Source organism: Anguilla anguilla, chromosome 19, assembly GCF_013347855.1.
Source record: "Anguilla anguilla isolate fAngAng1 chromosome 19, fAngAng1.pri, whole genome shotgun sequence".
Lineage (NCBI taxonomy): Eukaryota > Metazoa > Chordata > Actinopteri > Anguilliformes > Anguillidae > Anguilla > Anguilla anguilla.
Genome location: NC_049219.1, coordinates 4,762,282 through 4,790,193, shown reverse-complemented (window position 1 = coordinate 4,790,193; position 27,912 = coordinate 4,762,282). Strand labels below are relative to the sequence as shown.

Sequence of the window (27,912 nt, the reverse complement as noted above, 5' to 3'; positions counted from 1 at the left end):
GACCTGCGGACATCTTCCCAGCAGTCAAGTCCACTGCACCCTCCGTGGCTCCATTCGGATAGCCATAACCGTTTTTGTTTTTGCAGAACAATAACCCAGACTCTCCTAAATTATTTTCAGAGATGGAGGGTGCCGCGCCATCGGAACCATTAGTACCACAGGTGCCGGTGTGATCGTACTGATAACTATCATCTTTGTAGCCAAGGTGGTCTTCGGATAGCGTGATTGGCGGTTGCTGTGTTCCACAGCTCCCTACAAAAGGAAGACTGTACACCACATCACAGCAAATAACACGTCTCCCGGCTGTAAGGTCCACAGGCTTGCCGTCGTCTTCAATGATGCTGCTTACCACAGCTGAATTAGACCCATCACCAGCAACCATAGTTTCAAGAGGCTTTGATGTGGTCAGGTCTATGGCCCCAACTAGCCCCGCCTCTACACGTGAAGGAAGACTGATGCCATTGGTTAGGCTGGCTGGGGCAACTGTCACAGGCGCCCCCAGATGTTCCAAATTTGTCATGGCTCCAAAAGACAGATTAATGGGGGCATCTGCATTGGAAACAGGTGTGGGCTGGGAATCTAAAGCTCTATATATTATCTGGGAAACTGGCTCAAATGGCTTGGATGTTGTGAGCTGAAGAGGCATTAACGTAGACCCGACATGTCCAAGATCCAGCGGCCTATCAGCAGCGCCATTATTGTAAGCTATTGTGGCCGTACAAGTAACAATGGTAATGCTATCAGTCACCACAGACAGAGTTGGAGCCGGCACGGACTCCGCACTGAGGTTCACCACCGCTGGCTGCACTGCACTTGTCTGGCGCCCACTGCTGTCGCTGGAGAAAGACTGTCGTCTTGAATTCGGGGCAGATAGATCCAACCCTTTATCAGTCATTTCGACATTGAGCCTCAAGGTTCGAAGATCAACAACATCTGAAGAGTAGTACATCCTCCCATTCTCTTTCGGCTTTGGCGGGATTTTTGCAGTTTCTGGGGGAATGGCGATGGCAACGCTGTCTGCTCTTGTTGCCGGAGACGGGGGCGTCCCAGGCAGTCTTTCACGGACAACAGACACCGTGGTTCTTTGGACCTCCGTGGTTACGACCTGGGCGACAAGGCTGGGCAGAGTTTCAGCGGGCTGCGCTGCAGTCGAAATGGAGGAATAGACATGACTCATGCTCGAAAGAACTTTCTCCGATCCCTGTATTTCTTGGCTCTCCACTGATTTTGTATACTGAGTGAAAGCTACTGGGGCTGCAGGCGCCGACTGCGGCTGCTGTTTTGATGGGGACACTGCGGCTGGACTTGTGGGAGCTTGGGTCATAATGCCTTCGATGGGAGTACCAGGCTCCGATGGTAACGTGATGACCACATAAGTTTCATGGAGAGAGCTGGCGTATCTGGGGGACAAAGGAGATCTGGGTGATGTGGCACTCAGCCTGCATTCTGGAAGTGCGCTCAGATTCAGGGTCATGTCACTGGTACGTACTGGGGCTACAGGTCCTGCCTGTGACACTGTGATCATCTGCTGGGCTGCGACTGGCTTTGGAGCAACCGGAGGTCTCACAGTTTCCCCTGGTTTGTGACTGAAAATCAAACCAGCGGGAATGGTTGCAGGTTTTGGCGGTACGGGAGGGGGTACGGTCGGCTTGTAAGTAGGGCCTGTCGAAATTTTTACTGCTGTTGGGCCTGTGGTCGTTACTGTTACTTGAGCCGCTGTCATCGTTGTTGAAACAGGCACTGCCACAGCAGATGAAAATACCTGAGGGGTGCCGAATGGAGGCTTCTGTGGGTAGAGGGCTGGCTTAGGTAGGGTAGGAGGGGGTAAGGGTGGAGGCGGTGGAGGTGGAGGGGGACAAGCTATGATAGATATGTCCACCTTTTCCTGAGATGAGGTTCTGAGCAGGGCTAGAGGTTTGGGGGGTACTTGTGGGGCAGATGTTAGTGGCTGAGTTGTAGAGACACTGGCTGAAACAGTGGCGGATACTACACTAGACACAACAGGAGCATATTGAGGTAAAGTAGGTATTGGTGGAACACTCACAACAGCAGTAGGTGTAGAGTCTGAAAATGAACTAAGAGGAGGAAGTGTCGAACTGATCTGACTTGTAGCTTCAATCACAGGACAAGCAGCTGCCACTGATACAGCACTGGCCACTATATCTTGTGTTGCATGGGCAATCACAGAAATACTATCTACGCTAGGCACTGAAATAACCACATGTCCTTGAGCAGTCTGCATTTCAGGTGGGGAAACAGAGAGAGCTACTGGTGCAGCAGAGATTATACTTGAAACAGTCACTGGTAAAGGCAGAGTAACAGATGTCTCAGAAACTGAAAACTGAGACAGGAGGGAATCCTCCATCTTAGGTTGGATGTCCACAACCACAGTTTCTATAGGCAGGGAGGGTGTTGATGTCATGGAACTTGCTGGGGCAACATATGGGATAGCCACTGCCACTGGGATTTTTGTAACTGTTTGTGGCAAAGTGATTGATGTAGTCAAAGGTGGCTGTGGTGGGGGACAGGGTGCTATGATTTCAGCTGGGGGAACTGGAGAAGGTTCTGAAACAGAGGCGGGAGGTGTGGCTGAAACAATAGCTGGAGCTGAAACTGATTCGGCAGTTTGACCCATAGCAGAGAGCGGAACTGAAGCTGGTTCTGGAATGACAACTGGAGCAGGGATTTGAGCTGATACTGTTTGTGCAGTTGGGATAATGACAGGAAGGGCAGCTGAAACTGGTTCGGGAACTGCATCTGGTTCTGGAATTGGAACTGCAACATGGACTGGAGCTGAAACTGGTTCTGATACTGAAACTGGAGCAGGGATTTGAGCTGATACTGTTTGTCCAGTTGGGATAATGACAGGGACTGCAGCTGAAACTGGTTCGGGAACTGCATCTGGTTCTGGAATTGGAACTGCAACATGGACTGAAGCTGAAACTGGTTCTGATACTGAAACTGGAGCAGGGATTTGAGCTGGTACTGTTTGTGCAGTTGGGATAATGACAGGGACTGCAGCTGAAACTGGTTCGGGAACTGCATCTGGTTCTGGAATTGGAACTGCAACATGGACTGGAGCTGAAACTGGTTCTGATACTGAAACTGGAGCAGGGATTTGAGCTGGTACTGTTTGTGCAGTTGGGACAATGACAGGAAGTGCAGCTGAAACTGGTCCTGGAACTGGAGCTGAAACATGAACTGGAACTGAAACAGGTCCTGGAACTGGAACCATGACAGGAACTGGCTCTGGAATCAGAACTGAAACATGGACTGGAGTTGAAACTGGTTCTGTACTCGGAACCCTGACAGTGATTGGAGCTGAGACTGGTTCTGGAACTGGAACTGGAGGTGCAACTGGTGCTGTTATTATATCTACAGTGACCTCTCTCAGTGGAACTTCACAAACAACAGAAATTGACTCTGAATCTGTATCTGAGGTGACTGCAGCTTCAGGAAGAGTTGGAACTAAAACAGGGACTGGTACTGCAACTGACTCTGACCTTGGAACCGAACAAGAGGCTGGAGCTGAAACTTGCACAGGACCTTGATCTGGAACAGGCCTTGACTGCTGAATGTCAGACACAGCAGAAATTTTATCTGGAGTTGAAACTGGAGTTGAAGTTACTGAGATGGGAGATGTGGTTACGATCTCAACTGGACTGTGTCGTGGCTCTGGAATATCACAAACAAAAGATGTTTGTTCTGAAACCAGAGTTGAAGCATTTACAACCGACTCCAGAGTTGCTTTAGGCTGTGGAACTTCATTAACAACTGACACAGGCTTTGAAATAAGAGCTGGGCTTTGAGTTAGTGCTGGTGTTGGAGCAGATGCTATGGCTGGAGTTACAGCTGGAGGTGGAGCAGTAGCTGGAGTTGTAGCAGTAGCAGGAGGTGGAGCTGCAGCTGGAGGTGGAGTTGGTGATGGAGCAGTAGCTGGAGGTGGAGCAGGGCTTGGAGCTGCAGCTGGAGGTGGAGCAGGACTTGGAGCTGCAGCTGGAGGTGGAGCAGGGCTTGGAGCTGCAGCTGGAGGTGGAGCAGGACTTGGAGGTGGAGCTGCAGCTGGAGGTGGAGCAGGAGTTGGAGCTGCAGCAGGAGTTATAGCTACAGCTGGAGGTTGAGCTGGAGCAGGAGCTGAAGCTGCAGCTGGAGCTGGAGCAGGACTTGGAGCTGCAGCTGAAGGTGGAGCAGGTCTTGGAGCTGCAGCTGGAGGTGGAGCAGGAGTTTTAGCTACAGCTGGAGGTTGAGCTGGAGCAGGAGTTGGAGCTGAAGGTAGAGCTGGAGCAGGAGTTGGAGCTGGAGGTGGAGCTGGAGCAGGGCTTGGAGCTGCAGCTGGAGGTGGAGCAGGACGTGGAGCTGCAGCTGGAGGTGGCGCAGGACTTGGAGCTGCAGCTGGAGGTGGAGCAGGACTTGGAGCTACAGCTGGAGGTTGAGCTGGAGCAGGAGTTGGAGCTGCAGCTGGAGGTGGAGCAGGGCTTGGAGCTGCAGCTGGAGGTGGAGCTGGAGCATGAGTTGGAGCTGCAGCTGGAGGTGGAGCTGGAGCAGGAGTTGGAGCTGCAGCTGGAGGTGGAGCTGGAGCAGGAGTTGGAGCTGCAGCTGGAGGTGGAGAAGGAGTTGGAGCTGGAGCAGCAACAGAAGCCTTGGCTGGAGTTGGAGTAGGAGCAAGAGCTGGAGTCTCCTGTGGCTGTGGAACTTCACTAACAACTGATATTAGTTCTTGGTCAGCAGCACCATCTCCTGGTTCTGCTGTAGGTACAGAGCTTTCAGGTGATGGTTGTTCTTTGACTACAGTTTGACTGGCTTGTGGAATGTCGGATGAAGAAACTGGCTCCTCTTCTTGATCAAAACTGTTCTCTTCTTCAATATCCTCTTCCCCAGAGGAACACTGCGTAATTTTCAGGTCAGGAATGGGATAGAGGGATCTGTGGATTACAGCATCAGAAGAAACAATCGATGTCTCAACACTAGGCTCTTGAGCAATAACTGGAATTGACACTATGGATTCTTCTTGAACCTCTTCAACAGCAGCCCCTGAGGGAATCACAATCACCTCTGGTGAATCATGTTGATTAGAGACCGGCTGGGTTGGGCTGCTTCCATGTGTACGATTCATTCTTTGCTGTTTCATTAATTCCTCATATGCTGCCTCAGCATCTAAAAGTGGTTTTCCATCCTTTCCTGGGGAAGCTGTGTCACTTGCAGGCATGGGAACATAACAAGTTTCGTAAACAGCAGGTGGGCAAACTGTCTCAAGCACAGGAGTTTCATTTATTGGCCGTGTTTGTTGAAGTTCCTGTCCTTTTTGCATCATTTCTTTCCTTTTCTGCATCATATCTTCATACACTTCATCTGGTGATCTGAGTTTCTTCAAGGGCTGCTGAATCGAGATCTTGCTGGAGTCTTGCTGCTCAGCCACACATTCTGCCAAAGTGCCCTGCTCTTCAATTAATGACTCATACATGTAGTCTTCGATTACCATGCCACTGTAAAGTGGTTCTATCTCCGGTGGTGGTTCCATCTCCTCACCTTCAAGAGTTTTAGCTTTCTGCATTAGCTCCTCGTAGGCTTCATCTGCGCTCTTTAAAACTTTCTGTGTTGTATCTTTGGTCACAGGTGGCTCATCAGTTGGAGAATAGGCTGAAGTTGATGTCGACAGCTGGTCGTCTTTCTGCGCAAGAGGGCTGAGGCTTGTTTCAAACCCCTCTGGTTCAGACTCAATGCTTGGAGAGTAGTCAGAGCAAGAGGATTTGTGGAGCTCTTCCATCTCCGCAGCCTGGCGCAGCTCTTCTGTTGGCGAGGCATCCTCAATAGGAGAGAGATTGCTTGGCGGTGTTTTCGGATATTCTCGTCTCCTCTGGGCCCGCAGCTCCTCTTTGTCTCTCTTTGATTTTTTCCCCTTCTTCCCCTGCTGGTGATCAATCTCCCGCTGCATTTCCTGTTCCCTGAGAAGGTCCTCTTCCTCTCGCATCTCTTCCTCTTCAGACGAGTCCTCGATGGTTGGGAGCATCTGGCCGTGCTGTCTGTGCCGGGATTTCCTGTGCTTCCCCTCGCTGGTCATTCTCTTGCGGCTCGGGCTGCTGTCGCTGTCCTCGTCTAGCGAGGACACTGAGGTGGGGGACGTCCCTGGCGTGAAGCTAGATGCATGCACACTGGACGACCCCTCGCCCCTCGACCTGTCGTCAGGTGATTCGGTGAGGCTCTCCACTTCTTGGTCCCCGTCGTCCGTAGCCTGCCGCTCGAGAGCTGCTGCTTTACTGTTGAGCTCAATTGGCTTGAAGTGTCGCATGCCTTCGGCTTCACTTAAGCTTTCCCGGTCCTCTAGACTCACTGTTTTGGTCTCTGGCACCTCGGTCTCCGGTAGTAAGTGACGTCTTGTAGACTCATCCTCCTGACCAATGCTGCCCTTTCTGACGAGAGGTTGTAATTTCTCGGATGCACTTTTCTCTTCGCTTTTTCTCTCCTCTTCTTCCCGTTGCTGCTCCTGTTCCCTGATCTGCTCGTGCACGTAACTATCCTCATCTGAGGGTGACGGCTCCTCGTCTGCGGTCATCCCCATAATCTGTTTCCGGATGAACTCCTCCTCATCTCCGGAACATGGACTATCTTTTTTGTAGTCCTCACTGCTGGACGACGTGGTGCTGAGTCTCCTTCTCCTCTGCAGCTGGGGCGACGGCTCGCTCTCGCTGCTGTCGTCAACCGAGTCGAAGTGCTGCCTCCTCCCCGGCGCCGCTTCTGTGAGCACGTGCAGTTTCTTGCGTTCCTTCCTGGCAACCGAGTCGCCAGCGGGCTCCTTCGCAAAAGATGTATCCGTCTCTCGGGCAGTTTGAAGTGCTTCTTCTCCTGAACTGTACGATTCAGAGGAAACTGGTAATATTTTTTTCCTGTGTCGCTCGGTCTCTGCTTCGTAAGTGCTGCAGGGATCTTCCTTCCTAGTCCTGAATGTCTGAGCTTCTAATATCGGAAGCATTGTACTCTCCAACTTGGCTAGGTCCGAGGGACTTGTCGGACTTGTGTCTTGTTTGACAGTATCCTTTTGGACAGATTCAATCAATGGCTCTTTCTCCATTATTGGAACAACTGAGGGAATTTCGCCCAGTGACCCTGAGATACCTTCAGATGAGTACCCTGTGTCGCTTAAGCCTTGAGGACTCTTCTGTTGTGAAGAACCCGAGGTGTCAGATTTACCTCCTTTCTCCTGTAAAAAAGAAAATTTGAAATATTTTTTACTGTTTCATGATACAATTAAGCACAATTCAAATTAATTATACATTTAATTAACATGAAACTTATTAAATGTACTAATTCATTTAGTAACAGTAACCACAGAAAGATACTAGTACTAAATCCATTTATACATTTAATAACCCTTATATTATGAAGTACGCAGCATAATATTATCACATCATACTTCAGAATTTGTGGCTTTATATTTCTGTGGGCAAAGTACCACAATGATGTAGCTACAGTGTGATTCGGCATAGACCACATTCTGCTTCCAGGCTACCGTCTAATGTCTAAAGGCTAATGTCGCTAAGCTACTAAGCCACTAGGCTTTATTTGCTAAACTACTGAAGACTTACTCGTTCTACTGCATCAACTTCAGTTGACATTTTCAATGGCTGTACTTCACCAAGTTCAAGCTCCTTCTCTTGTGGTTCGGGCAATGGTTTCTCTTCTAAACCTTTAGGACTGCTAACTTCTCCTTCTGTACTAACTGAAGAAGATGGAATGGCACGCACCATTTCTTGCTCAGCTGGGACAGAAACATCCTCTACATGTTCAGACACCCGATCAGGCAAAGAATTGTCTGCTAAAACTTTAGGATTGCTAACTTCTTCTAGAGTGCTATCTGTGGGCGATATGGTTGCATTCTCTAATTCTTTTTCCAGGAGAGAAGAAATGTTTTCTAAGAGCGTGTCCTCTTCTACAACTGTAGCTATTAAGTCTTGCAAACTATCGGTTGGGGAGGGTGTACCATTTTCTGGTACAACAACAACATCCTCTATGTTTTCCAACTCTCTTTCTGGCAATGAGTTCTCTTCACATTTAAGATGGGTAATGTCTTCTTGCATATTATCTGGGAGCATGGGGACAGCATGTTCTACTTCCTGTTCTGGTGGGACAGAAACATCCTCCATCTTTTCAGACACTGCATCAAGCAATGAGTTCTCCTCTACAACATTAGCAATGATAACGTCTTGCATATTATCTGGGGAGGATGTGATGGCATGCTCTACTTCCTGTTCTAGTGGGAAAGAAGCATCCTCTATCTTTTCAGACACTGTATCAAGCAATGAGTTCTCCTCTACAACATTAGAAATGATATCTCCTTGCATATTATCTGGGGAGGATGTGATGGCATGCTCTACTTCCTGTTCTGGTGGGACAGAAGCATCCTCTATCTTTTCAGACACTGCATCAAGCAATGAGTTCTCCTCTACAACAATAGCAATGATAACCTCTTGCATATTATCTGGGGAGGATGTGATGACATGCTCTACTTCCTGTTCTGGTGGGACAGAAGCATCCTCTATCTTTTCAGACACTGTATCAAGCAATGAGTTCTCCTCTACAACATTAGAAATGATATCTCCTTGCACATTATCTGGGGAGGATGTGATGGCATGCTCTACTTCCTGTTCTGGTGGGACAGAAGCATCCTCTATCTTTTCAGACACTGTATCAAGCAATGAGTTCTCTACAACATTAGAAATGATATCTCCTTGCATATTATCTGGGGAGGATGTGATGGCATGCTCTACTTCCTGTTCTGGTGGGACAGAAGCATCCTCTATCTTTTCAGACACTGTATCAAGCAATGAGTTCTCCTCTACAACATTAGAAATGATATCTCCTTGCATATTATCTGGGGAGGATGAGATGGCATGCCCTACTTCCTGTTCTGGTGGGACAGAAGCATCCTCTATCTTTTCAGACACTGTATCAAGCAATGAGTTCTCTACAACATTAGAAATGATATCTCCTTGCATATTATCTGGGGAGGATGTGATGGCATGCTCTACTTCCTGTTCTGGTGGGATAGAAGCATCCTCTATCTTTTCAGACACTGCATCAAGCAATGAGTTCTCCTCTACAACATTAGAAATGATATCTCCTTGCATATTATCTGGGGAGGATGAGATGGCATACTCTACTTCCTGTTCCGATGGGACAGAAACATCCTCTATCTTTTCAGACACTGTATCAAGCAATGAGTTCTCCTCTACAACATTAGAAATGATAACGTCTTGCATATTATCTGGGGAGGATGTGATGGCATGCTCTACTTCCTGTTCTGGTGGCACAGAAGCATCCTCTATCTTTTCAGACACTGTATCAAGCAATGAGTTCTCCTCTACAACATTAGAAATGATAACTTGCATATCATCTGGGGAGGACGGGATGGCATGCTCTGTTTCCTGTTCAGGTGGGACAAGATCATCCTTTCTGTTTTTAGACTCTGTGTATGGGAATAAGTTCTGTCCTAAAACCTTAGGAGAGGTAACTTCTTGTGTACAACCTGGGGATGATAATATGGCATGTTCTGTTTGTTCTGGTAGGACAGACATGTCCTCTATATGTTCAGAAGTGTCTGACAATGGATACTCTTCTTTGAATTTTGGGGTGCTAACTTCTTGTGTCCTATCTGCAGGTGATGAGGCTACATGCATAACCTCTGGTGAAGCATACACAGCCTCCATCTTGTCAGTCTCTGTGTCTGATTTGGTATCCGGTTCTGGAGCTACCTGCTGATTGGTTGCTTCCGCCATCATTTTCTTATCTTCTGTCTCTACCACTCCAACTTCACTGTTCTCTTTCTGCCTTTCTGCCACGCCGGGCTTCTGTGGTGGCGCGTGGTCGCCCGCGGCCGCCCTCGCTGCTCCCTTCTCCGGAGGAGGGGCCTGAACGGTCTGGGCCGGGGCGGCAGCCTTGGCCGGGTCTGTCTTTGGTTGGCCGGGCGCAGGTTTGGGCGGGGCGGACGCCGCGACGACCGGTGCGGTCGGCTGCTTGGCGGGGGAAGGCTGGCTCTTGGGTGCCGTGCCGGCTGGCGGCTGCGGTTTCGTCGGCACGGGCATCGGAGGGGGCATACTGCCCATGTCCCCCAGCTGTCCTGCCAGGGCCCGCTGCGTCTGGCAGTTCAGACAGAGCCACTCTTTCTGAAAGACAGGTGAAAAGACAAAAGCAATGTTAACACTGAAAACATTCAAGAACAGATTCGCTTCTCACGTAAATATTCAAATTTTAAATTCCAAACAGCTAGACTTGTGGAAATTGAACTATTCAAGCCAAAGTGAATTGAAACCAAAGTTGAAATTTGAAGATATAAAATTAAAATAACTTTTTGTGTACAAAAAAAACAAACAGACTTGCACTACCTCCTTCTGAGCCCAATTAGTCATCGTGCACTTAATGCCTGATTGGGCTGGAGTCACCTTCCAGGCTTGTCTTCGGTAAATTATCAGAAGCAGTCTTCACCATCATTGATTGCTCATTCTAACTGATTGCACCATTCAGCTATTGAAAATGATTATCTTTTTTTTAATTCTGGAGGGCAACTGAAGGTCCTCCTACAAGCTGGGAAGAACTCAGCTTCATAAAAACTCAGAAAGTGAGCAAAATTAGTTACTTTCGCTCCAGTAACTTTAAAAATGGCATAAGTACATCTCAATCGCAGCTACCGTATATCAAGGACGAAAGCTTATCATTCAGTATTGTTTCATGGAGCCATTTCTTCCAGTGTAGATTTGTGCTTCCCGGACAGCCACTCTACAGTACGCTCTGGTCCTTCGTCGTAAATAGTTGTTCTATTTCTAAATATTTGAACGTAAAAATATTTTCTCCAATGAAAAAAAGGTAATGAGGAGAAACCACATAAAATTGCACATTATTATACAAACTTATCACCGAATGATAAAGGATGTATTGATGTGTTTGTGGACTGATGTACAAATAATGTATTACAGTATTGTGAAAAACACAGTCAGGGACATAGCGAGCTAATTTAATCTAAAAACCTAAAAATGGCAATGTGCATGTTAGTCACTGTTACATGTGGGTGTTATTGTAAAGTCAGCTGGTTGTCATAAACTTCTGTATCTAAAATATCTTTCATTGAAAATGAAAAACTATGAATGCTAATCAAAAACACATTAAAACTCAAATAAGATAAAAAAATCCCTTTAACTGCTTCACGCATTATCATTCTGCTGACTGCACTTGCTTCTGTCTACAAGCAGGGGGTCTGCTTTTAACAACACAGCAGCACAGTGTGTTCATAACTATAGCACACACACGCACACACACGCACGCGCACACACACGCACACACAGACACACAGACACACACACACACGCACGCACGCACACACACACACACACACACAGACACACACACACACACACACACACACACACACACACGCACACATACACACGCACACGCACACACAGACACACGCACACACACGCACACACAGACACACACACACACACACACACACATGCACACACACACACACACACACACAGACACGTGTACACACACACACACACACACACACACACACACAGACACGTGTACACACACGCACACAAATGTAATTTATCTCAGCCCCAGTACTAAGCCCTGCACGCTCCCTGCTTCGCGCTGACGTGAGCGAGCGAGCGAGATTTCATCAGCGCACGCGGTGACCGAGCGCGGTGATGATGTAACAGCCCGCTCGCTGCCTCCGGCTGTGCGCCGCGGCGGCTTATCCTAAATCCCGGAGAATCCTGGGATCCCTGTTTCCCCAGAGCTAAAAACAGGCCAAGCCACAGACGCTTACGCACAGGATGTGACATCACACAGGACACGGGGGGGGGGGGGAAGGGAGGGAATCCGCGTCACGGACTAGCGGAAACGACTGGCACGGAACAGCGCATAAGACGCGGAATCACATGAACCAGCTCAAAAAAATAAAGAAAATAAACTGCTACATTCACTGCTGAAAGTACATTTATTATGAAGTCAAAAAGAAGGGAAATGAAGATGTTTAGAAAGCTTGTGGGGGAATGCGAGCGCACTGCCCTCTCAAATGATATCCGGTACAGACGATGGACCAGCAGAGGATGGTAAATGGACTGCATTTATATAGCGCTTTTATCCAAAGCGCTGTACAATTGATGCCTCTCATTCGCCAGAGCAGTTAGGGGTTAGGGGTTAGGTGTCTTGCTCAAGGACACTTCGACACGCCCAGGGCGGGGTTTGAACCGGCAACCCTCCGACTGCCAGACAATCGGTCTTACCTCCTGAGCTATGTCGCCCCGGTACTTTTAAAGGCTAAAAAAGGCTGGCTATCCCCGTAGGTCATGAATGGCCTCCAGCAATGAATACCTGGCCCATTCAGTGTGTGAGATGGAACTCTCTCCAGTTATGTCAAACATCGCCTGGGTTACTCCAGATGGAGGGAGAATGACATCTGTAACCAAAGAGGGGGCAAAAATGAAAATAAAAGAACACAGATAAAAAATCACGCACGGCTCAGCTCGTACGTAAAGAGAGATGCGGGGCACCATAGAGTTTGAGAGTTCGTAAAGAGAGACCATAGAGTTTGATCGTACGGTGAACAGCGGTGACTGAGGCCCCTGGCGTGAAACCAGATCCGATCCCTGAGGGAAGGGCTGCAGCGCTAATGCTCGCGTGCGCGGCCAGCCGAGCGGGACGCTAATCCTCATCAGCAATCAGCGGCGTCAGGCACGGGCTCCCAGGAAATGACCGACTGCATCCATCAGAGTCCAGCAAAAAAACACGACCTAATCATCTGAATCATCAGTGCAAACACACACACACACACACACACACATACATGCACACACACACACTTACATGCACGCACACACACACACACACTCACATGCATGCACACGCACACACACCCACACACCCACACACACACGCACTCACACATGCACACACACACTCACATGCACACACACACACACACGCACATACACATACACACACACACACACTCACATGCACACACACACACACACACACACACGCACACACGCACACACACGCACACACACACACTCAGATCTCAGCTAAACGGGCTTTTAAAAGGCACGTGACCCTGCCTCTCACCGAGGCCATCACACGCAGGAGAGCCCAGCGAGGTCCCCGGCCCTTCGTGATCCTCCTCACCCCCCCCCCCCCCGACACGCCAGCGAGGAGAGCGAGAGAGGGGGGGGGCGGCTTCTTCTCTCTCAGTCGCCCCCCGCGCTAACGGGAACCCGCGCGCAGACGAAGCGCGAAGCCGAAGCCAGGCCGAACGGCGCGACCGAGCCGAGCGAGGAAGGAGGGACGCTGTTCACAGGCTGAAGAGGAGCGGGGGGGGGGGGGGGGGGGGGGGGGGGGGGGGGGGCGAGAACCGCGCGGAAAAGCCTGCCCGGTTAGCTCAAAGGCGAGGACTATTTTTGCGGTCGAACGGGAAACGAACGCGCGCCGCTGTGTCGCCATTTTCTATGAAACCCGGTTTCCGCGTTTTTCTCCTCGACGTCTGCCTGGTTGCACGCGAATGAAATAAAATGTTTAAAAGTTGTAACGTCGCAGCTCGTCGCATTCAACGCGTTCACGTCATTTAGATTACATTACATTACATTGCAGGCATTTAGCAGACGCTCTTATCCAGAGCGACTTACACAACTTTTTTACATAGCATTTTACATTGTATCCATTTATACAGCTGGATATATACTGAAGCAATTTCGGTTAAGTACCTTGCTCAAGGGTACAACGGCAGCGTCCTACCCGGGAATCGAACCTGTGACCTTTCGGTTACAAGCCCAATTCCTTAACCACTGTGCTACACTCCGTCCTCAGATTGAAGGAACTGTAAATCCTGAGGTCAAACACGAAAGGCTGGGGGCTTCGGGATCGCAATGCCAGCCCTTGGCCGGCTTTCACACGACTAATAGCGCCGGAGTCAGCGTTATGTAACGGCGACCCCGCGACCAATCGCCTGGAAGCAGAGCGCTGACATCATCGGGGTCACTGCCAACGCTTCTCCCAAGTGTTTCTCCCATGTTCCTGTTCGGAGCGTAATGGCCACGACAGGCCAGATATCAGGGTCACAGTCTCTCACAGCGATCAACCGCTCAGTGCTTCAGCTTTGGTTATTAATAATAATAATAATAATAATAATAATAATAATAATAATAATAATAATAATAATAATAATAACAGTACATTAGTAAAAAATGGTGTCTGTACAAATTACACATATATACGGTATGTAGTTCAAAATCATTCCAACAATTGATGACTTTTCCTGAGGGAGATTTAAAAAAAAATCTTATCAGTTACACAAGCTGGTAACTAAAATGTGATGGGGGTCCCAGTAAAAAATGGGGACCCCCATCACATTAACTCTTTCTTATCTCTAGTTTATACTCATCAGTTATGAAGGGAATAAACTGGAGTCCTTAGCAAAGCTTTCACGTGCAGCTGCTTTTAACTACGGGCCCAAATCAGCACAGAGAAGGCTCTTTCACTCCGTATGCAGTACATGCTGAACACCCATCCACTTTTAAATGATGTTGGCTTTAATATATATATATATATATCTTATATATATATGCAGATAGAGAAAGAGAGTCAGAGAGAGAGACAGAGTGAGAGAAGGAGAGAGAGAGAGAGCAAGAAAGAGAGAGACAGAGAGAGAGCTGGCAGTTTACGTGCTTCACTGAAAGTAGAGCGAAAGATGCCCACTGCTGACTTAACCCACGTACCGCAGACATGCGACCCAAGCCATCTGCAGCTCAGGCTTATAGACTCTCGCTCTGGAGAACCGAACGGCTGGAGTGGGATTAATCTCGCCTCTGTGCGCGCGGAGCGATAAGCAAACCCACACCGAAGAGTCACGCAAAGCCTCCCGCCACCACAGCCTGCCATGGAGGACTGGCAGAGGGGGACTGGCAGAGGGGGACTGGAGGAGGAGGACTGGTGAAGGGGGACTGGCAGAGGGGGACTGGTGGAGGGGGACTGGCAGGGGGGGGTAATGGTGCTTTCTCTCCACACCCAACGCCCCACGCCCCACGCCATCAGCATGTTTTTTAAGCTCTGGACGGCTGGTCCTGGTCTGACCGGTCCTGTCCTGTCACTGGACCAGTCATTTCTGCGTCTCCCTGCTGCGTATGAGCAGAGGACTGCCCTCGGCTGAATACTGCAGGGGGCTTCACAGAAACAGATACACAACTCATGTATTTGTGAGTGTAAATGTGCTTTGGCCCCTTGTTGCATGCGTGTGTCTGTGTGTTTGTCCGTGTGTGCGTGCATGTGCATGCGAGAAAGAAAAGAGAAAGAGAGAGAGAGAGAGAGAAAGAGCAAGAAGGGGGGGCGTACTATAAGTTTCTGCATGAGGAAGTTAAAAGGCTGTCCTGCGGGCTTACTCTCCCTGTTTCTTTCACTCCCTCCCTCCCTCCCTCCCTCCCTCCGTTCTCTATTTGTCCGCTCACGTGGACTCGGACGAAGTCAACGTGCAGGGCCGCCGGCTATCCAAACGCGTGCGTTCCTCCCAGAGTTAGCGCCGCGCTCGCCCCGGAGTTAGCGCCGCGCTCGCCCCGGAGTTAGCGCCGCGCTCGCCCCGGAGTTAGCGCCGCGCTCGCCCCAGAGTTAGCGCCGCGCTCTCCCCAGAGTTAGCGCTGCGCTCGCCCCAGAGTTAGCGCCGCGCTCGCCCCAGAGTTAGCGCCGCGCTCTCCCCAGAGTTAGCGCCGCGCTCCTTCCAGAGTTAGCGCTGCGCTCCTTCCAGAGTTAGCGCCGCGCTCGTCCCAGAGTTAGCGCCGCGCTGGTCCCAGAGTTAGCCCCGCGCTCACCCCAGAGTTAGCGCCGCGCTCCTCCCAGAGTTAGCGCCGCGCTGGTCCCAGAGTTAGCGCCGAGCTGGTCCCAGAGTTAGCGCCGCGCTCGCCCCAGAGTTAGCGCCGCGCTCGCCCCAGAGTTAGCGCCGCGCTCGCCCCAGAGCTAGCGCCGCGCTCGCCCCACAGTTAGCGCCGCGCTCGTCCCAGAGTTAGCCCCGCGCTCCTCCCAGAGTTAGCGTCGCGCTCGCCCCAGAGTTAGCGCCGCGCGCGTCCCAGAGTTAGCGCCGCGCTCGCCCCAGAGTTAGCGCCGCGCTCCTCCCAGAGTTAGCGCCGCGCTCGTCCCAGAGTTAGCGCCGCGCTCGCCCCAGAGTTAGCGCCGTGCTCGGCCCAGAGCTAGCGCCGCGCTCGCCCCAGAGCTAGCGCCGCGCTCGCCCCAGAGTTAGCGCAGAGCTCGGCCCAGAGTTAGCGCCGCGCTCCTCCCAGAGTTAGCGCCGCGCTCGCCCCAGAGTTAGCGCCGTGCTCGCCCCAGAGTTAGCGCCGCGCTCCTCCCAGAGTTAACGCCACGCTCCTTCCAGAGTTAGCGCCGCGCTCGTCCCAGAGTTAGCCCCGCGCTCCTCCCAGAGTTAGCGTCGCGCTCGCCCCAGAGTTAGCGCCGCGCGCGTCCCAGAGTTAGCGCAGCGCTCGCCTCGGAGTTAGCGCAGCGCTCGCCCCAGAGTTAGCGCCGCGCTCGCCCCAGAGTTAGCGCCGCGCTCCTCCCAGAGTTAGCGTCGCGCTCGCCCCAGAGTTAGCGCCGCGCTCGCCCCAGAGTTAGCGCCGCGCTCGTCCCAGAGTTAGCGCCGCGCTCGTCCCAGAGTTAGCGCCGCGCTCGTCCCAGAGTTAGCGCCGCGCTCGTCCCAGAGTTAGCGCCGCGCTCGTCCCAGAGTTAGCGCCGCGCTCGTCCCACGTTTAGCGTCGCGCTCGCCCGCGGTCCGCGTGCCTCGCTCCGCACAGGACTGTCCAATCAGCGGCGGAGCACGCGAGCCGCGCTTATCCGAACATCCGGTGCGCGCAGCTCTGGCTCTTCCCCCGAAACACAAGGCCGGCTGCCTGTCGTCTGTTAGCAGAGGAGGCTGGGGAACCTTGAGTTTGAAGAGGCCGTGGGGTGAAACCCCAGCAGGGGTCACTGGGGTTGCGGGGTCGCAGGGTCGCTGTGGGGCTTTGCCCTGGAGAAGAGCGCGTGAACCGGAACGGTTCAAACGCGCGAGTAACGGGTCACCGTAAAAAAATTCGGGCCCGATTCGCCGATTCGGGCCCGCCGGTCGCGCTCGGACAGAGGCCCCGCGACCACGCCCGCAGTCACTGCCCGCTACCTCTGCGTCCAGCGCTCAGACTGCAGTCCCTAACGGGCTGAAGGGAAACATGAGCACGCGCTCCCACCCCGGGACACGACAGAGACGGGGAAAAATGTTCAAAATGCAGAGGACGCTGCCCGCGACCATATGCTTCACCAGATTTTTCCATTTCTCAGTTTCTCCATTCTCCAGCACCCCCCCCCCTCCCCTCCTCCCCCCCACCCCCTCCACACACACACACACAAATAGAGATGAATTGTGTATCTGGAAAAATAAAGCAAAGCCCATCAGATGAAGCACTGGTTTCTCTGATGCACGTCTTCTGAGACCGGGGACACTAAACACTCTGCAGTCTAAAACAAGACTACTGTGTAACAGCAGGCCATGATGGAGCTACTTCAGTCAGAGTATCCCCACCAACCAATGGGATTCCATAATTTACTGTCTGCTTACTGTTCCCAAATCCTGTTCCTGTTCCTGGAGGTCTGCTGTCCTGTGTGTTTTCACTCCAACCCTAACAAATGCACACCCTCACTCAACAGCTAGAGCAGGGCTGCCCAACCCTGTTCCTGGAGATCTACCATCCCGTAGGTTTTCACTTCAACCCTAACAAAGTGCATCTTATTCAACAGCTAGAGTTGGGCTGCCCAACCCTGTTCCTGGAGATCTTCCGCCCTGTAGGTTTTCACTTCAACCCTAACAAAGTGCATCTTATTCAACAGCTAGAGCTGGGCTGCCCAACCCTGTTCCTGGAGATCTTCCGCCCTGTAGGTTTTCACTTCAACCCTAACAAAGTGCATCTTATTCAACAGCTAGAGCAGGGCTGCCCAACCCTGCTCCTGGAGATCTACTGTACTGTAGGTTTTCACTTCAACCCTAACAAAGCCACACCTCCTTCAACAGCTAGAGCTCTCACTGAGCTGCTACTTAGTAGAGTTAGCTGCGCCAAATGAGGGTTGGAGTGAAAGCCTGCAGGCCGGCAGATCTCCAGAAACAAGAGTCGGAAAACCACTACTGCTGCAAAGTTAACGGCAATAAAAGAGAAGACCTGACGACATAATCGCGGCTTTGCCTGGCCAAAATAATAATCTGTTCCTGCGCACAAGGGGTGCTTAAAAAGCAACACTGTTTATTTAAAAAGGACAATATGGTTAGGTTATGCACAATAGCTTTCGCTCCGACCGTCCCCGGGAACTGTGACCGGCAGCCAATCACACGGCAGATCACGCGTGTCGCAGGCGCCGCGACGCAAGCAGACCCGCACACTTCAGGTGCAGGCCGCTCCTCTGATCGTGAGCGCCGCTCACTTTTAAAGCAATATCGCGCTGTGCCTCTTTTCGGCATAAATCCACGGCGTCATCAGCCTCACGACCTCACGTTTACCACACGCCCGTATCTCGAATTTGAAGCGGGCAGCGAAGTCAAACGTTTGAATAAAAAAAAACGGCAAAAGCGGTCGGAAAGCCTGCTCTCAGCGTGTTGTTTATCAACGTAAACCCGCCGTTCATGAGAATCGCCCATAATCACCGAGCTCTGGTCTTCAAGTTAACGGAGCAGACAGAGAGAGACTGAAATACCTTTGCCGAAATTCCCGCTCACACTCACAGTTCACTGCTTCAGCCTGACACAAAAGCCTTTATAACATTCAGGGTAGAGGCGTTATTTGGGAAAAAAAAAAAAAAAAAAAAGCGATATCTTTTTTGCCAACGTTTAATTTAGCGTGGACGACTCCGCTAAGCGTCAGCGAGGTAATCTGAAATGCCACTCTTCCCCTTTCGTTGCCAAAGCTCTGGATTTGTGGTCTTAGCGGTAAGAAAGGGATCTTGGCAGGACCCGCACAAAAATGATTCTTACAGGAATCAACCGAGAAAGCTAATATGTTACGTGCTATTTTTCCTTTCCGAAGGCTCCGGTTCAAACAGAACTAACTGTGCAGTTCTCGTTCCGGAATTCCATTCGCTGTTTCTTTTAAAGGGAAATGCTTCCAAGCGACCCAAGGAGGACGTGTCACAGCAGGTGAAAAGGGGGAAAAGGGATTGGCGGAGAAAGCCAGTGCGCAGTGATAACAGTACTGCCCTGCCCTGCCCTACCATTACAAGTGTACTTCTTGCCAAGGAGGACGTGTCACAGCAGGGAAAAGGGGGAAAAGGGATTGGTGGAGAAAGCCAGCGCGCAGTGATAACAGTACTGCCCTGCCCTGCCCTACCATTACAAGTGTACTTCTTGCCAAGTGAATATACGAGCGGGGCTAGGGCCTGGGGTGGATTACCCTCCCCCCCCGTACGCGCGTGAGCTCACTGCGTCCTCTGTGATGGACAGCGAGCCGCGGACGCGTGGGGGGGGGGGGGGGAGGCGGTACTCAGAAAGAGAGTTTTACAGTGTGGGAATACTCTTTCTTTTTCTACGTCTCTCCTCTCTCACTCTCTTTCCGTTACGAACCCTCGCGCAGTCCCATCGCCCCGCGCTCGCGGGCGGACGTGCGGCTCACTGTCGCGTCTGACCCTCGCCGCCGTGACGACGAGCGCCGCCGCCATGGCGATGAGTGCCGCCACGATCGGGTCCAGCGGTGTTGGCGGAAGAGGCTCGACGGGTGTTCTGAACGAAGAGTGTCGCCCCCCCCCACCGAAAACCCGCCACAGACAGTTTCGTGACGCCGCCCACGCGCGGGGGGGGCCGAGGCTCGCTTTCCCAACTGTCGCCTCCGTTTTAAGAGCTAAGGACCCAGCGTGGGATTCACGCTCATTCTTATTTATCCGCTTTGTTGCTGAACAGGTTACTCTACACAGGGTTGGAGTCCTGATCTATGTGGTCACTTCTGGCACTACGATCTTTACTTCACTCTAGTGTGTTTCTTTTGTACCTCTGCACCTTGAACTAATGCACTTGTTGTACGTCGCTCTGGATAAGAGCGTCTGCTAAATGCCTGTAATGTAATGTAATGTAATGTAATGTTGCTTCGCGCTCAACGAAGGCCGGGGTTTTGAAATTCGCCCGTCTCGATTTCCCCCCCGCAGCGCTAACGAAAGACCGTTCGAGGCCGCGGTTTTTTTCTGCGACGCTTCGAACGGCCACAGCGCCCGCGTCCTCGCCCTACCCGGCTTCCCCCCCAAAATCTCACGTTCCTCTAGGTTTAACGCGGGCGGTCCGCGGCTCGTCGAGGTGCTTCTCCGCGCGGGGCGCGCTCATTTTCTGGCCGGCTCCTGCGCTCCTGTCGTCTCGCTGAGCATTTAAAGCACAAGACACAGCAGATAAACGCTGTCGCGGCGATCCGGAATGTTCCTCCGGCTGTACCGGGGGGCTGCCCGGGCCCTGTTCCTGGAGATCTACCGTCCTGTAGGTTTCCACTCCAACCCTAGCAAAGCCACACCTCGTACTACAGCTAGAGGATCTCGCTGAGCTGCTAATTAGTAGGGTCGGGTGTGCCAAATTAGGGTCGGAGTGAAAGCCTGCAGGGTGGTAGGTCTCCAGGAGCAAGGTTGGGCAGCCCTGAGCTGGGCATTCGGGCTGCTGCGCCTGCAGCCCCTGAATGGGCTGGAAAATGCGTCCCTGAGGAGGACGACGGGCAAAGCTGTGGAGGAATAGCGCGGGCCCTGGCGCACTGCCATCCCTCCCCTTTAATTAAAGCCGGGGAAGCCGGGGACCTGCCGCTCACTCACCCTCAGAGATTACCCAGAGTCCCAGATAAACCGCACAGATAACATACCCACCTCAGAGATTACCCAGAGTCCCAGATAAACCGCACAGATAACATACCCACCTCAGAGATTACCCAGAGTCCCAGATAAACCACACAGTGATAACACACCCACCTCAGAGATTACCCAGAGTCCCAGATAAACCGCACAGATAACACACCCACCTCAGAGATTACCCAGAGTCCCAGATAAACCGCACAGATAACATACCCACCTCAGAGATTACCCAGAGTCCCAGATAAACCACACAGTGATAACACACCCACCTCAGAGATTACCCAGAGTCCCAGATAAACCGCACAGATAACATACCCACCTCAGAGATTACCCAGAGTCCCAGATAAACCACACAGTGATAACACACCCACCTCAGAGATTACCCAGAGTCCCAGATAAACCGCACAGATAACACACCCACCTCAGAGATTACCCAGAGTCCAGCGATAACATGCCCACCTCAGAGATTACCCAGAGTCCAGCGATAACATGCCCACCTCAGAGATTACCCAGATAAACCACACAGATAACACACCCACCTCAGATATTACCCAGAGTCCCAGATAAACCGCACAGATAACACACCCACCTCAGAGATTACCCAGAGTCCCAGATAAACCGCACAGATAACACACCCACCTCAGAGATTACCCAGATAAACTGCACAGATAACACACCCACCTCAGAGATTACCCAGAGTCCCAGATAAACCGCACAGATAACACACCTACCTCAGAGATTACCCAGAGTCCAGCGATAACATGCCCACCTCAGAGATTACCCAGAGTCCCAGATAAACCGCACAGATAACACACCCACCTCAGAGATTACCCAGAGTCCCAGATAAACCGCACAGATAACACACCCACCTCAGAGATTACCCACGCCATTACGCAAGCGCTAGAAACATAAACTGAACCCAAGCGTCTGACGCGACCAACCGACCGCTCATATGTCCAGTTGTATATAACAACGCGGTCACGGTCAATGACGAATGACGGTAATAACTAGGCACACAGTTAAAACGGTGTTTTTACGGTCAAGGCGTGCGCTGGAGAGCGTGTGACGCGCAGGTGTCGTGACCGCCTGGAGAAAACGGGGATGACGTAAACCCCGGGTCGGGGTGGTGGTGGGGGGTGGGGGGGTCCTGTAATCCCGAGCGGGTCCGATAGGGAAGCCGCGAGAAAAGCAGAACGGGACCGGGCCGCGGCGAAGGGATGCAGCGCCGCCCCGATGCTCGCTATCCTGGCAGGGCCAAGGGGGGGGGCGGGGGGGGCGGCGTATCGATTTCCTGGCAGGTGCCTTTGGCGGCGCGCGCCGCTGGCTAATATACCGTGTTTTGAGTGGACCCCCACCCCCGGCGCGTGGCGGTAAACCAAAGCGCTACGTTTCGGAGGGATGGCGACGCGACGCGCGGGGAGGGGAGGGAGGGAGGGATGGAGGTACGGGAGCCGGGCCGACTTTGGGAGAGGGGGGGAAGACGTCTCCATGCGCCTTCAACGGGAGCCAGGGGAGCTCTCCCGCCGGGTTCCGCCCGCCGCAGAATTCCTCGCGAGAGGAAGCGGAGACCCCGGGCGGCGTCCCCCCTCCCTTCCTGCCGAGCGTGGCTTCGGTTCGCTGCGGGCCTGCCGCGAACGCACGCCGATTAGCCCCCTTTTGAAGAGCTAGGTTTTCCTAGAATCAAAATGCAAAGCCAGCGTTCTAGAACTCCGCAGCATTCCGTCACCGGCGGTGATTGTGACATCAGCGTTAGAATGTTCAGTTACGAACATTCTAATCGCACATTTGTGACATCACACCTCACTTAAAGGGTTAAACAGACTCTGCCAACGTAACGAGCAGAATGAAGATCTCAGTCTCAGGTCCTCGCGGCTCCTGACGTCACCCACGGAGACCTGAGGAGGATATTCTGCTGATTCAACTGGCAGGTAACCTCTCTCTCCCAGGGGCTATTTATAGCGCTGCCGCGGCTACTCCTCCGCAGCCCGGCGACGGCAGCTCCGCCTTTGACGACGAACAGAGGGCCTCTCTCGTCGGCCCGGGCGAGCAGGCGATCGCCATCCTCCTCGACCAATGGCTGCGGAGCAGAGATTCGGCGGCCCTGACCCATTACATTACATTACAGGCATTCAGCAGCCGCTCTTATCCAGAGCCACTTACATTGTATCCATTTATACAGCTGGATATATACTGAAGCAATGCAGGTTAAGTACCTTGCTCAAGGGTACAACGGCAGTGTCCTACCGGGGAATCGAACCCGCGACCTTTCGGTTACTCCGAAAGCCATTACGCTACACTGACCCCTCGGCTGCTCGGGCTTAAGGGCGCAAGTTTTTGCGGTTCCCTCCTCTCGGGCTGTTTACGGCACGTCCTGGAGGCCGGGCCCGGGGACGGGCTCCGGGCGAGCGGGCGGGCGGGCGGGGGCAGACGGCCGTTCTGGGAAGGCGGGCTCGGTCCGAGACGCGCGAGGCGCTCCGGCAAAGCGGTCCCGTTACCGGAGAGCCGGGCCCCGGTCCCGCCCCCAGGCCCCCCCCCCCCCCCCCCCCCCCCCCCCCCCCCCGAACGGACACGACCGGCAAGGGGTGCGGAACCTCGCCCCGAGGCCGGCTCTAGGTCAGCTTTTTAAAACGAGCGCGGTGTCATAGCAACCGTGCTTTAACGGATACGGAGAGGCGCGACTCGGAGAGGACGGCTGGAGCAGACTTCGGCTAGTGTCCGATTCCAGACACGAGGGGGGGGGTAAGGCACGAAAGCCCAGACTGGGGGGAACTCCATATACGGGCGAAGCATAACCATGGAGACAAAGAAATCCAATCACACTTTCTCGTTTCTTTTTTATTTATTTATTTATTTATTTTTTATAAAATGAAGAGGACAAAATCCAGGCCTTGTCCTTATACTACTCTCCCGGGTCCCCTAATTCACAATTATACCGGTGCTTATGCAGTTGCTATCACTATAAACTATTGCATAATCAACCGTTGAGACCACGAGAGCGAAACTCCTTATGGATTGGGAACCACACCGGGCAACGAGACAAATCAATTGAACACTACTTCTGCTTTTTAATGGCCCCTATTAATCAGCCGGGGCGACGCTGGAGGTACGGGGTGGGGGGGGGGGGACTCCTGCGGGCGCTTCGCTAACTAGGCCTGGCCCGGTGCCTAAGGAAAGCGAGCGCGGTGAGAGGAAGGGAGGCTAGCGGCAACCTGTTAATTACTGTAAATGAGAACCGTTCGCCTTAAACCGTCCCCCTCCGAAAAGAATAGCGTGTATTATTCATGGGCTAAGAGCCGAACACCGCACCCGTCCCCCCCAACGCCCCCCCCGCCCCGGGGCTCCGCGGTGTCCCGTTACGCGCTCAGAAGGCTACGGCGCTCAGGTACACAAACGGCGATGAAATTTCACGCAGCTGCAGCGCGGAGCACGCGTGGGGGGTGCGGGGGGGTGGGGGTGGGGGGGATGGAGGTGATTCGGCGTGACCCAGATAACCCCCACTAACGACGGGCGCGCTTCCCGAACGGCGCTCCACTTCCCGCGCTCCTGAGAAAACACCGGGCCCTTCGTGCGTGGGGGGGAGGAAGACGCGCCCAGCCGCGGGGCTTCAAACAGACTTTCGAATTGCGGGAGGAGGTGGGGGAGGGGCAACAACGGACGGCGGCGAGGTCGGAGGTCGACGCTCAGGACATAGCTCAGGAGGTAAGACCGCCCGCGCTAAGAGAACACTCCGTCGGTCAGAGCCGCGTATTCCCCCCCCGCCCCCCCCGGGCTCGGCGCAGCGGAGGATGAGCCCTGACCTCGTTGTTTGATTGGCCAGCTCAAACGCAGGCTCTTCGGTGCAAAAAGCCAGCCGCATCGTAACTCTTAAGTACCCGGAGTATTACTGCCCGCACCTTCTCACAAAAATTGAGAAATGACTACAATTATTTTGGGGGGGGTCTACATGCCCTGACCATAGCGACGAAAAGCACTGCATGGCTATTGAGGCTGCAGAACTGCTGACTCTAATTGGAGGGCAGAGAAGCCATGTGACAGGATGTAGCGAACAGCAGACTGGAGGAAATCGCAGCGCGGGAGCCGCGACCGACCGAGTTTACATCTGTATTCGAGGCGGACCTCATCGGCACCCGCGCCCCCCCCCCGTCACCCCTAGAGTCAGCTACCCTCCCCCCCTGCCATAGGCTTGACGGCAGGCCTGCTTTCCTGCGTTACCTTGTTCAGGGGCCTGGCTGCCCGGACGTCGTCCAGGGGAGCGCCCCCCCCCCCAGCGAAACCGATTTGGCCCCGGCTGGAGATTTCCCCCCCCGTTTGATGCCAGAACCGTCCCCCGGAAACTCTCAGAGGGAAAGGAAAGCAGACGGCCAGCCCCAGCCTTCCTCTCCTCTCCTCCTGTACCGCCCTTATTCTAGATTATTCCTGCCGACGATTTCTGGAGTTGCCAGCTTTCTTACTTGTTGGCTGATCTGGCCTCATTGCATTCGCCGGTCGTTCAAATGGATTACTTCCTGTTTTCCTCTCCCGCCTCTCGAGGCAGGTCAGGTGACGCGCTCGCACCGGTAGGGGGCAGCACCGAGCGGCGTGCCAGGCCGTGCCGTGGCGGTACACGGGGCGGCTGGGGGTGGGGGGGGGGGGGGGAGGGGGGGGGGGGGGAGAGCAGGGAGCAGATGGTCGAGGGAGAGATCAGCCGACGCGCTCGTCAGGCTCCGCGTCGCTAATCCCGCCCTTCTGGGCCAATCACGGCTCGGCTTTCCTCAGCGAACGTTAGACAAGGGAGCGTCTAACAATTCTCGGCACTGAACCGGAGGACCCATTAACCCCGTATGCAGTGCTCTGTTTTTTTTTGTTTGTTTCTGTTTTCGAAATTTTGCAGCATTGAACAAAACAACAAGGGAGACAGAGATGACACCTCCATTTGAGGGTTAAACTGTCCAAACTCTCCCGTTATACATCTTCCCCTCCATTAACGGCACGTTCCGTGCTCCCGTATAAAAGTCCGACGCCAACTGCAACGGAAACCAATCCACCCGAGGCCCTGCTCAGAAGGTCTCCCCCAGAGGTGGGTAACCCGGCTTCAAAGAGTAAAAAAGACTGACCGTGTATTTGCTCCACCACCATGCACTAAACCAGCTGATTCTAATTAGCATAACTCTTCACCATGGTAGGAGAACTAATTATTGTAATCAGCTGGTTTAGTGCATGGTGGTGGAGCAAATACATGGTCAGTCTTTTTACTCTTTGAAGTCGGGTTACCCACCTCTGGTCCCCCCCCCCCCCAATAATAAGTGGCAGACATTAAAAGGATTGTGGTGACCGCGATAAGGGCGGGCAATTAAGGTCCTTTAAGCACAGACGGGCCGACCAATAAAGGCACGGCGTGGACGCCAGCCGTCGGGCTCGGACGTCGGCGTTCGTTATCGAACCCCGCTCCGCCTCAGACTCGCGCCGTCGCTGTCGAGCGCTTGTCAATCACTGACGGGTTCGATTGACGGGTTCGATCGATAGCGCGTCCGAGACCCTCAGATCCGGCCCTCAAGGTCGTTAGCGCTGCCGGTGCCCCCTCTCCTTGCCTGACAGCCCAGGGTCCAATAACGTCACTCATCGGACAGAGATTACACTCACCTGGAGCGCCATGGTTTAAAAAAAAACCAGTCCCTGATAGGAGGAGGGGAATGAAAAAGCAGAAGTGCTATTGGTCAGATGAGGGGCAGATTCGAACGTCCCTGTCCCGGACCTACCTGTCCATGGTTAATCAATTTAAACGTCCCCCATTACCTACACAGGAAGTTCCCCCTCATAAGAAACACGGTCATCCAATGTAGTTTGATTCATTTGAGACAAGGTCGGTCAAGGGAGGCCATTTGTATTAGTGTGGCACAAACCTTAGATAACTTATTACATTACATTACATTACAGGCATTTAGCAGACGCTCTTATCCAGAGCGACTTACACAACTTATACATAGAATTTTACATTGTATCCGTTTATACATCTGGATATATACTGAAGCAATTTCAGTTAAGTACCTTGCTCAAGGGTACAACAGCAGTGTCCTTACCCGGGAATCGAACCTGCGACCTTTCGGTTACAAGCCCAGTTCCTTACCCACTGTGCTACACTGCCACCCTCATTATTAGATGATCAATTATGACAATAAACGTTTCTGAAATGAACAGCTGCCGATTTCGTCTCCGTTTCTTTCTTCGGCAACAAGACAAAGAAACGTCCGCAGCTACATTTATCCATTTTTCAAATCCACAAGCTGAACATTTTATAATAAAAAGCGAAAAGAGAGTGTCCCGTGGTAAACAGCGAACACAGCCATGCCTTCGCCAGTTACAAAATTACTTTAATTCAATACGCCTGCAGCTCAATACAGGCGGGCAAAAGCGGGCATTGCCAATCTTAAATGCAGAATCTGAAATGTGAAAGGGACAGGCTGAAATTTCCTACACTGCCTAAGTGGTGTGCTTGTGTCTCTTCTTATTAGGCAAAGTGATTGTGAGCCCAGCAAGCAGAAGGCTGGGGAGACTTTTTAAAAAAAAGTCTGATGGAAGAGGCTCAGCAATATCCAGCACCATTACTGCCCTATAACTGACTGCAGGTCCACTTTTCCCCCATGAGATAATAAAAAAAATAATTTAAAAAATCACACATTTCACATACGCACCCTAAACAACAGGAGAGAAAAAGGCATGTAATTTGAGCCTCGACCTCCAGGCCATTACCTGCTCATTCTTCCACTTAAGGGGAGGAAAACGGCAAGGGAGCGTCTAACAATTCTCGGCACTGAACCGGAGGACCTATTAACCACGTATGCAGTGCTCTGTTTTTTTTTTGTTTCTGTTTCTGTTTGTTCTGTTGTCGAATTTTGCAGCATTGAACAAAACAACAAGGGGGACAGAGATGACACCTTCATTTGAGGGTTAAACTGTCCAAACTGTTGGAGCCCGCTCCCCCCCCCCCCTGCAAATGACGACATGACGAGCAAAGGTACTTCCCAAAGTGACAGATGAACTAATAAAAACGTCCCCAGCCAATCGGGCTTCATGCCG

General features: G+C 52.4%; 1 protein-coding gene across 1 annotated transcript in view; it reads right to left on the bottom strand.

Annotated features, from left to right (window-relative positions):
• The window catches only part of LOC118219211 (protein piccolo-like), a 103,725-nt gene that overhangs the window by 57,883 nt on the left and 17,930 nt on the right, over positions 1-27,912 (bottom strand). Inside the window, exons 5-6 of the mRNA XM_035402207.1 lie at positions 9,747-10,157; positions 4-7,195 (exon numbers count right to left, since the gene is read on the bottom strand). Of these exons, the coding sequence (XP_035258098.1) occupies positions 4-7,195; positions 9,747-10,157 (7,603 nt within the window). The remainder of the gene's footprint in view (positions 1-3; positions 7,196-9,746; positions 10,158-27,912) is intronic.